General features: G+C 40.1%; 2 protein-coding genes across 2 annotated transcripts; both read right to left on the bottom strand.

The window, feature by feature from the left end:
- Positions 1–684: 684 nt before the first annotated feature.
- On the bottom strand, positions 685–3,034 carry LOC121879156 (cuticle protein AM1159-like). The gene is made up of 3 exons (XM_042385754.1): positions 2,932–3,034; positions 1,808–2,010; positions 685–1,227 (listed from the first exon to the last, which is right to left on the bottom strand). Exons 1-3 carry the CDS (start codon positions 2,938–2,940, stop codon positions 1,059–1,061), a joined length of 381 nt encoding a protein of 126 aa, XP_042241688.1. The 5' UTR covers positions 2,941–3,034; the 3' UTR covers positions 685–1,058.
- Positions 3,035–9,067: 6,033 nt separating this feature from the next.
- Positions 9,068–10,827, bottom strand: LOC121879169 (cuticle protein AMP4-like). Its single transcript, XM_042385767.1, has 3 exons — positions 10,762–10,827; positions 10,192–10,391; positions 9,068–9,695 (listed from the first exon to the last, which is right to left on the bottom strand). The coding sequence occupies exons 1-3, from the start codon at positions 10,768–10,770 to the stop codon at positions 9,527–9,529; spliced, it is 378 nt and encodes a 125-aa protein (XP_042241701.1). The 5' UTR covers positions 10,771–10,827; the 3' UTR covers positions 9,068–9,526.
- Between the last annotated feature and the right edge of the window lie 211 nt (positions 10,828–11,038).

Genomic DNA, 11,038 nt, shown 5'->3' with positions numbered 1-11,038 from the left:
AATATTTACTGTCAAATAAAACAACTATAGTATTTCCGCGCTAACCTGGCCCAGTGGACCATAAGCCACGCCCCTCTTCTATACTAATAGCTGATTGGTTCATATAAATTTCAAACTAAACGTGTTCACAATTGGTAAGCAGATCTGTTATTACCTCAAATAATGTTATATATCTGGACTATCAAGATGCAAATAATTTCAAAGCATTACTACTTCAGAGAGGATGTTAAATTTTTAAAAATATTTATTGTAAAATGTTGATATAAATACTAACTTACGTGTATATACGCTCAGTCCTGGGGGAGGTAAAACGCTCAGGGGAACCAATTAGCTATTTGTAGCTATAGACGAGGGGCGGGGCTTACGGGCCAGGTTAGCGTGGAAAGGGTATAGTTAAAAAAAGTGTCTATGATGTAAGTGTGACTCTGCCCTAATTACTGTACATCACCCAACAGTCACTAACCTAATGTACCTCTCAAACTGAAGGCAAACTTTGAGCATAGTTTTGATGTTACAATATTTCTGTGTTTTATCTCAAGTGCAACAGTTTATTACATCTTATATCACATAAACCTGTTTCTGAACCTGACCACAGATGGACCTCACTATCGGCAGTCAAGTATAGACCATAAGCAACTCCTCACGTGTACTGTACTGTATGTCAATGGTGAAGAACACAAGGTCTTAACGGAGATAAACAAATGCATTTTTATTGGTTCCAGGACAACAATTCTCTAGATAGAAGAATCAACAAGTGATAATCTTGTACATATAAACAGGAGAGAGAAGGCTAGTACACTCCTGCTGACTCCATGGGTGGCGCTGTAGTACATCAGATGTGTTTGGTACAGTTGTGTACAGGAGTATGAAGGAACTTTAGTTCAAGATCATAAAGGAACGCTACTGCTGACAGTAGACTGGGGAACGTACGTCTGGCGTAACCACCATAGTGGAAGACACAAAAAAGGTTTGTTTGAGAATACTTGTGCTGGAGAGTTTTTTAATGACATGATCCTAAGAGTCAGGGAAATTATCTGGTCCTCGAAGGATGGTTCATCTTACTCGAAGGTGACGCCGGCAGCTCGCTGCTCCTCGGCGAAGCGGATCTGCTCGATTGCGTGGGCGGGGAGGGGGTGAGATGTGGGCAGCAGGTCAGATACGGGCAGGTAGCCTCTCTCGTCAGCGGTGAAACGGACCTCAGCAGTGGTGCCGTCAGGGAGGATGAAACTGCCAAGGATAAGAAGTAACATTTGAATAAACAAAAGATACGAGGAAAATGGTTTACCTTAGACTGTACCTCTAGGGCTTAGAGGTACAGTCGACAGATATTGACTCATATCAGGAGACAGGTAAGGTCTGGTCAGTTGGACTACATTAAAATGAATAATTTCCACCTCATCTTACCTTATTCTAAATGTGTATTAAGAAAATTATCTCTCCTTTCTGTCTTTCAAGAAAACATTTTAATAATCATAGCTTAAAGTGTGTGTGTGTGTGTGTGTGTGTGTGTGTGTGTGTGTGTGTGTCTTAAGGGAGGGTTCATGTACCTTGTGATGGCGTCGCTAACTGCTCTACCAGACAAGACAAACTTCCATCATAAACCTTTGGGTCTTGAAGACTCTCACTCGTGTCATCAGGGGAGAACATTTGTGTTGTGTTGATCAAAGTGACTCTTACATTTCTGACAATATGTCCTCTGTGATTTTATATTTTTCACTTTCACTCTGTTGCATCTTCCTCTTTGGCTGTTTCTCCCCAGCATCCGTTTTTGTAATTCATTAGCAAAAGATACCTTCCCATAACCTACCTGTAGACTCCCTCCATGTTGGACTGACCCTCAGCACCTGGAGTGCCGGAGACGGACATGCTGATGCCGTTATCGGCCTCGAAGGCGTAGTTGAAGTTGCCGTCGCCAGAGTCGCTGCGCTCGTCTTTGATGATCTCAACAATGGGTTTCTGGTCTCCCTGAGGAGCGGCGAAGGCGACGGCGGCCAGGCAGGCGAAGAGTACCTGCAGGAGGCAAAATCGTGATTAGTGACCAGGAGTTTACAATGGTAACCCAGCGCTGGAGTCTCTAAAAGATCAATCAACACTGACGGATATTAAGAATTTCCTATACACAGTGTTTGTGTCAACTCCCTCCAACCTCCGCTGTACCACGTGAGGGTAACAGGTCACATGGACAACAGCCACAGTGATTACGCTACACTGTGGGGCTGAGGGCGTCTGACGTGGGGATATATACACATTTTTCTGAGAAAATTCTCTTATTTATCCCCATTTCACTTTCTTTCTCTTTATAACCTAACTCTAAAATTTTATTCCTTCAACTTCTCACTCTATTATATTTCCTTATCACTGTAAAACACGAAATTACGTTTTCTGTCCTGAATAAAGAAACGAATGTTACCTTACTTCAGTATACACCAAAACATACAATTTCCAACATAAAACATTCACAAGCTGACTATATTATTGAGTCATCGTTCACTTACTCCTCCACTAACTTGTTCTTGGCCACGAGAGAACACACGCTCTTTTATGTACCAAACACCAACATACTGTACACCTTCAAGCATTAGTCATACACTAACCCACTGCATAAAACACAACAAAAACACACATACAAGAACCATCCAAGGACAGTATGTTGTGTATGGGGGACCTTTACGACATTCCATACACACTCATACAACTCCCAACGTACAACATACATTAAATACACGTTAACCATACGATTGTCGACCACGTCTGTCCATACAGTACTTAACAACCCTCTTGCTATAACCCACAACACAAACATACAACTCTTAGTGTACAAACAAAACACGGCGCTGACTACAACTTATCTCTGACATAAACACAGAAAGAATCATCCTACAGCATCCTAATAATATCCCCAACTACGTGTAAGATACCAGGAGCACTTACCAGCTTCATGTTGACGGTATCGAGGATCAGCAGAGGATGATGTTGAGGACGGGGAGCAGAGTCCTATATATACTCCTGTCTAGGTCCTGCGGGGAGAAGAGATTTGGGACGAGCTGATGAAGGTCGTATACTTAGTCGATACAGGTGAAGGCAACGATGACCTCCTCCTCCTCCTCCTCTTCTTCTTTTTCTTCTTCTTCCTCCTCCTGCTCCTGCTCCTCCTCCTCCTCCCTTAGAGTACCTCCCCCTTTCTTGTCCTGTGAAAGTAGTGAGGAAACAGGTGGTGGTGTTCCGTTTTGTATAATTTAATGTCGTAATATCTGAAGATTTATAGGAGAAAATGGTTCGAATTTCAAACGAGTCGGATTCGAATAAAATTATACCGGAGATTAAAGGTTCGAATAAAAGGTTCATTTACGAGTAAGGTTTATTTTTGTGGTATAAATATATGAATACAGATTACTAGCATTCGAATAGAAGAAAATGAAGTTCGAATCAATGAAACACCCGGAAACTAATATTCGAATTAAATGTATTTATCTCTAACTGAACTATATACATTTACCTAACAAATATAGAAACTTCGCCAGGCATTTGTTCGTCTGCCTTCTGCCAACTCTGACGGAAGTATTTTTTTTATATACATGAAACTAATAATCGAAGAGTTGTGTATGTGGAGAGAAACGTGATAAATAGATAAATAATATTAAAGGCAATACAGAATAACTTATAGTTGAGAAGGAAGGAGGATACAGGAATGACAAGCAATATGTGATCCCTTGTAACAGAACATCGTGATGGACTTGGGGGGAAACGAAGAAAAAAAATAACAGTTTGGTTTAGAAATTTTACAGTGACGCAGCTTTATAACGTAGAGAGAGAGAGAGAGAGAGAGAGAGAGAGAGAGAGAGAGAGAGAGAGTACAAGATACGTTATGTACTTATAGAAAGTCTTACTAAGCTTACAAAATGATCATCCCTGTACTTCAAGCTGACGTATTAAGCTTACAATCACCTCTATACTTCATGCTATGGTACTAAGCTTACAATCACCTCTATACTTCAAGCTGTGGTACTGAGCTTACAATCACCTCTATACTTCAAGCTGTGGTACTAAGCTTACAACCAAGGTCACATCAACAGCAGCAAGTGAAAGAACATAGCTCTTTCAGACACGTACAGCAATCTGCATAATCAGACACAAAGATAATATTTACTCACACACGCCACACAACACAACCTAGTCTCACTTGTTGGCAAACTGGTGGTAAGAGATATAAGATGAAAAAAATAGTGAAAATGTATAGAAATAGTAATGTGTGGATAAATAGGGTATATGTGGTAGTAGTAGTAGTAGTAGTAGTAGTAGTAGTAGTAGTAGTAGTAGTAGTTTAAACAATCAAGTCTCCTCTTCCAAATCGATTCTGTGTGTTTTTACTAACTGTCTTGTAAACTGTTGTAGTATTTCACACAATATTTTTTTTACAGTTTAACGAAATATTTACAAAACGAAAGAAGACAGAAGACTTAGAATAAACGTGGCCTTCGGTGGGTCGTTTATATGCAAGAGACTTTAATAAATCAGTTAGTTGGTTTTGTCTTCAAGGTTTAATAGCTTCTGTGTGTGATTTGCATCTATTCAACTCATCATCATTATCATCAAATCCATCATCATAATTACCCTCGTTATCATACCATCGCCATTATCACCACACCATCATCATACTCACCCTTATCATCATTATTATTGTTATTATCATCATACTATATCACCATGACTAATATCACCACACCATCATTATCATCACTTTCCTCACTACTACCATTATTACCATCACCATCTGCCATTAATCGCTGCCACACTTGTAATTTCTTGTTTCTTAGTAGTAGTAGTAGTAGTAGTAGTAGTAATAGTAGTAGTAGTGGTAGTAGTAGTAGTAGTAGGAGACGATAACAAGACAAATAAGGACGGGCCATAAAACGCTTGGGGTCCAGTACTCAACCCAGCGGCACTCCTCCTTATGACTACATCAAGAAGGTTTATATAGTCAAGCGAGCTGTGAGTATATGCAGTCAACCTACATGTTTTACCCATTTGCCCGGATGTTTTTATAAGTGTGTGTGTGTGTGTGTGTGTGTGTTTTTCAACTTTCAAAATTTTAGTTAGATGTTATGATAATCTTTAAGTTTTTCATCATCTTCGTCTCAGGAAAAGTTGTGGTTTGTCGATTTTCCTTTTTTTCTGATGTTATTGGTTATCTAATTATTGTTGTCATGTTCTGAAGTCATAATGAAGGTGAATGTCTTGGTGGGTCTTAGTTTTAATGTGCCCCGGTTACAATAGGCCCCAATCTCAATTGACTCCAGTAACACTGCGCCTCAGTCCTAATAGGCCCTAGTCCCAACACTCAACGTTCTAACCTAACCTAACCAAACTCTTAGTATTGGCTGGAACCATCTAAGATTAGCGTCCATCTCGCATATAACCAACAACCAAGATCTATAACACAGATCAGTTTTCTGTTGTAACGAAAATCAAAAGACAACAGAAAACTCGACTGTAAATCTGAACGAGAGACGAGACAACAGTCCAGCCATCATACGCCACCAGGTACTAACAAATTTTTACTTCCTCCGGGGTTAAGCACGTGTCAAGAGGGTCATAGAGTGGAAGGGTATGTTGGTACTTATCCAGAAGTTCCCAAAAGGTAACCCCCCTCCTCCCCCCCTTTACCCTCCACTCACCCCTCTGAGGTCCTCCTGTTCATGGGGTATAAATATGCGATTCGATTCGGGCAGTGAACAGTAAGAGATGCGTCTCCCATGCAGGACACACGATTGACGTACCTGAGTTCTCCTGAAGGAAGTTTTGGGAGGTGGGAGGCGGGATAGGAAGGCCTCAGAATGGATATTGCCTTTTATTATAAACATTCTGACAAAAGGAATCTGTGGTTTTACGAGTTAACAATAGGAGGCTGTTGGTTTATGAGTTAACAATAGGAATCTGTTGGCTTATGATTTAACAATAGGAGGCTGTTGGTTTATGAGTTAACAATAGGAGGCATTTGGTTTATGAGTTAACAATAGGAATCTGTTGGCTTATGATTTAACAACAGGAGGCTGTTGGTTTATGAGTTAACGAGGAATCTGTTGGTTTATGAGTTAACAATAGGAATCTGTTGGTTTATGAGTTAACAATAGGAGGCTGTTGGTTTATGAGTTAACAATAGGAGGCTGTTGGTTTATGAGTTAACAATAGGAGGCTGTTGGTTTAAGAGTTAACAATAGGAGGCTGTTGGTTTATGAGTTAACAATAGGAATCTGTTGGTTTATGAGTTAACAAGAGGAATCTGTTGGTTTATGAGTTAACAATAGGAATCTGTTGGTTTATGAGTTAACAATAGGAGGCTGTTGGTTTATGAGTTAACAATAGGAGGCTGTTGGTTTATGAGTTAACAATAGGAGGCATTTGGTTTATGAGTTAACAATAGGAATCTGTTGGCTTATGATTTAACAATAGGAGGCTGTTGGTTTATGAGTTAACAATAGGAGGCTGTTGGTTTATGAGTTAACAATAGGAGGCTGTTGGTTTAAGAGTCTAACAAAAGGAAGATGTTCTGTCAGAGAATAAAGATCATTCTAAAGTATGAGACTCACTCGAAGGTTTTTTTATATAAGGAGTGTAACAATAGTGGATCCTTAATATAGGCGTCCATTAGTGTTTACCATCGTTACTGGACTGCTGTACTGTAGAGGAGAGAGCTCTATAAGCGTCTGGAAGAGATAGGAATGTGATCTTTTTTGCTGTGTTGAGGTATTTTATAAGGGTTCTTCGTGATGTAACTGTCAACAGGGAGTAAATATGACGAACTAGTTTCATTCTGGCCGTGGCAAGAAGATGATGACACACAGGTTAAAGGTCGAGAGTGATTTGACAGCCAATAAAACAGGGCCACGTCACGTTCTGGTAGCCAATAAAACAGGGCCACGTCACGTATTAGTACCTAATAAAAACGTGCCACGTCTTGACTTGGAAGCCAAAAAAATAACCAAGTCACGCCCTGGTAACCAATAAAAGAGGGCCACGTCACGGACCGGCAACCAATTAAATAGATACACGTCATATGTTTACGGTTAATAAAACAGTATTGGGTCACGTGCTGGTTTACATATTTCTATGCACTCGCTCTCACAAGACGCTGTAAATAACATCGGCAGACATTTATGAGCATCATAAAGTGGTGGTACATCAGAGTGGTAACGGCAAATAGGATTAAAAGTTACTTTCAACTTATACATATGAATTACTCTCCTCTTCCATGCCGCGAGGGAGAGTTAATTTTAGAGATGTTACAGCGGAACTCTCAAACACTTTCCTTTTCGATTCCTTCTTCAAGTTTCATTCTCACCAACTGGACTAAAGTCTCCGTCTCTTTCTTCGTCTCCTTCTTCACCTAGTCCATTGAGAGCCGACAATATTATTACCTGTAATTAAAACTCTCATCTGTGACTCAATCTCCAAATCAGTTAATCAGTGGCTTGACCTTTGACCTGATTCCCCAAGACTATCACAATGACCTTGACCCTGTATTGTCACCATCGGCTGTTTTCCTTATCAATAGTATAACAATAGCAAGGTATCGGTACTACTTGATGAGGAGCTCCGAGGTACAACATAGTGACATAGTGGCTTAATATGTGTTTATTATGGCATTATAATCGCCAAACTTCCCATCATAAACAACATGGCTCGGGATTTTAATGGCGATCGCGTGATTGGTTGTCTTAAAACACCAACATTATAACCCCTAAGTTGTAGACAATGTTTACTGTAGTACTAAAAACATTGATGCGATCTCCACTAAAGTCTACTATAAGCCAGTGTATGTATTTTTTTTTTTGAGACACCCTGTATGTTTGTGTACTTATGACAGCAAGTTTATGAAGGTGTCGTGTTTATTCCCGACAGCAAGACTTATTGAGCAGGTGATTAACTTGTCACCGCTTAGTACAGTGGTGAGGAGATGTGTAGAGAGGCCCGTGGACACCTCTGTGGTCTCTCTCTCTCTCTCTCTCTCACTCTCTCTCTCTCTCTCTCTCTCTCTCTCTCTCTCTCTCTCTCTCTCTCTCTCTCTCTCTCTCTCTCTCTCTCTCTCTCTCTCTCTCTCTCTCTCTCTCTCTCTCACCTTGGCAGACCTCCTTGCTTAGTTTACATTCAAACACTAACACTTTACCATAAATGTTAGTCTAAACAACATATTCTTAACTGTAAACTCTTAAGACAGCCTTGATACGTGTTAACTTAACAACAGATGTTAAATGAAAGTTAATCTAGTGATTTTAATATAATGTAAAGAAGAAAGACTTAATTCACCGTCATCAAAGGGTCAAATCACCGTATTCAAAGGGTTAATTCGTCGTATTCAAAGGGTTAAATCACCGTCCTCAAAGGGTCAAATCAAATCACCGTCCTCAATGGGTTAAATCTCCGTGCTCAAAGGGCTAAATCATCCTCCTCAAAGGGTTAAAAAAACATAACCCATTTGTTTACTTCAGTCAACTGTTTGGTCGAGAGTTTACTGTTTACCTTCCTCACTCGACAACAAACAATTTCTCATGCATCTTTACACTCTGTTGATAACGAAGGGAGAGAGAATGCTAGCTAACTCTTATCTAACCTGGTCCATGTGTGTGATAACATTTTATATACCGTGAATAATGTATAACCATTATTATTATTATTATTATTATTATTATTATTATTATTATTATTATTATTATTATTATTATTATTATTATTATTATTATTGTTGTTGTTGTTGTTGTTATTGTTATTGTTATTATTATTGTTATTGTTATTGTTATTGTTATTGTTATTTTTGTTGTCGTTGCTGTTGTTGTTACATACAATACACACATATAACTGAGTGATTTCAATGATGGCATAGATAGTGTTCCTGTAACGGTAAAGAAGAACGCTACAGGTCAAGACAAACTATCCATTAATGTACACCTGCAACACAGTCTCTAATAACCAGGTAAATATAGAGGCAATTAGTTTTTTTATCCAAATTATCACAAAAAAGGAAATTAAAATATATGATAATTGTAAAAAAAAGTTAAATAAATGATAATTGTCAGTTTGCTGGTATATTTATTGTGTATATACACTTCTTCACCCCAGGGAATATACAGATTAGATGAGGGTAAGATTTAAGTATCTAACAAGTGTCGTGTAAGAAAATATAAGTACAGTTAGATGATGAAGTGTGATATGAGGAGGTTTAAGTACACAGAGGAAGACTGCTCGAGTACGTGAGGAAAGATATAAGTGAAAGAGAACTATGAGGCAAGAAATATAAGTATCCAAACAAAAAAGCGAAATCAGCCAAGCAGGATAGTAACTAGCTAATGGAAGTAGGTGGCGCCACAAAAATATATACTATATGTAGGTCTCTTACATCAGATGAACAAGACACGGTAAGAGAAGTATGGACTAGCATGTAAAAATGGACAATTAAGGTCGACATCTGTTCCGTTTTTAATGGCCTCGGGAAGGTTCACCACATCGGCGAATGATTGAGTCAACTTCATTCTTACTCGAAGGTGATGCCGTCAGCCAGCTGCTGCTCGGCGATGGCTATCTGCTCGATGGCGTGGGCGGGGAGGGGGTAGGGGGTGGGCAGCAGGTCAGACTCAGGCTTGAAGCCGTTCTCGTCAGCGACGTAGCGGACCTCAGCGATGCTGCCGTCGGGGAGGGGGAACCTGGTGGAGAGATTAATAGCGGAGTCAGCGAAGTTTGTGCCATGTCAGATGTCGTGCAACACGACTCTAAAACGTTAATAAAGCAGCCTACTGATTCCAGCCTCAGGGGCTGGACTGAAGACCAAGCTACTCGTATATGCATTTGAATTGTTGTACGTGAGACCACATCGAGCTAAGGCACATTCTCTGCGTTACCAGAGCTCTGAGAGGTAAGGAATACATTTTAGTTGAGGATAAATGTGAACTAACTAAGATTTCTTTTCATATTATAAACACGCTACACTGCGGGACTTAACCTATTGATATCCAGTGTTAATCCCTGAAGGATATTCTTAGAAATTACAAAAGTCTGTTTTCTTAATTAGATTGGTAACAGAGACTCTTGGCTTAAGGTTTTTAAAATTAATTTGACAGAAGATATTCATAAGGTTTTATCAGAGAGCTCCAGACAGTCAGAGATGTTAAGTAACTGCATTAAGAGATCAACAAGACTCACCTGAAGACGCCCTCGATGTTACTCTGTCCAGTCTCTCCCGGAGTTCCGACGGCTGAAACAACAATACCATTGGCTGTCTCGAACTCATATTTGAAGTTGCCGTCGCCTGAGTCCTGGCGCTCGTCGCGGACAATTTCGATGATTTCCTGCTGAGGGCGAGGTGCGGCGACGACCACGGCGGCCAAGCAGGCGAGGACCACCTGAAGCAACACAACAAGTAGAGTGTCGTCAGTAACACACTATTTCCCTTTACGTCTCATGTGAACTTTTCTTGGAACATAAAACCCGGGCCATGGAAGCTCTAGTAATGAACCATCGTTATCTTAAGTACTTCACAAAATATTAATGACCGTTATCGTGAATTTAATACTCGTGAAGTGACAGAGTGTGAGGTGATAATATATAATGTTAAACTATCGCAGAAGACGATATATTATGACTGAGCTGTGTCCTCTAGTTTGACCTTACAGTATCTCACAGATTCTCGTGTGTCACAAACCCTCAAAGTGTACAGTGTGTTAATATACAGACGTCAAGAAAAATAACCATCTCCTCCAGGAAGGAACTCACGAGCTTCATGATGAACAGATATGTAGGAGAGACGAGAAGGAAGAGCTGCCTGACAATGGTGATGCTTCTACTGATGCCTCGAAGACGGAGATGAGATTATATATACACAAAAACACTCACCCCACACGCCCACCCCTAGCCTCAGGAGCTTGATGTGCCTTGATGGTGGTGAAGCCGCAGTTTCTTGAAGGTTAAGTGAGTGTTGGTCGGTCGGTCACGTCAGGAGAGAGAGAGAGAGAGAGAGAGTGACACCTATCTTGACAAGGACAGGTGATTC

Source organism: Homarus americanus, unplaced genomic scaffold (assembly GCF_018991925.1).
Source record: "Homarus americanus isolate GMGI-L3 unplaced genomic scaffold, GMGI_Hamer_2.0 scaffold18453, whole genome shotgun sequence".
NCBI lineage: Eukaryota > Metazoa > Arthropoda > Malacostraca > Decapoda > Nephropidae > Homarus > Homarus americanus.
Note: the sequence above shows the minus strand (reverse complement) of the source record. Positions and strands in the feature narration are given on the sequence as shown.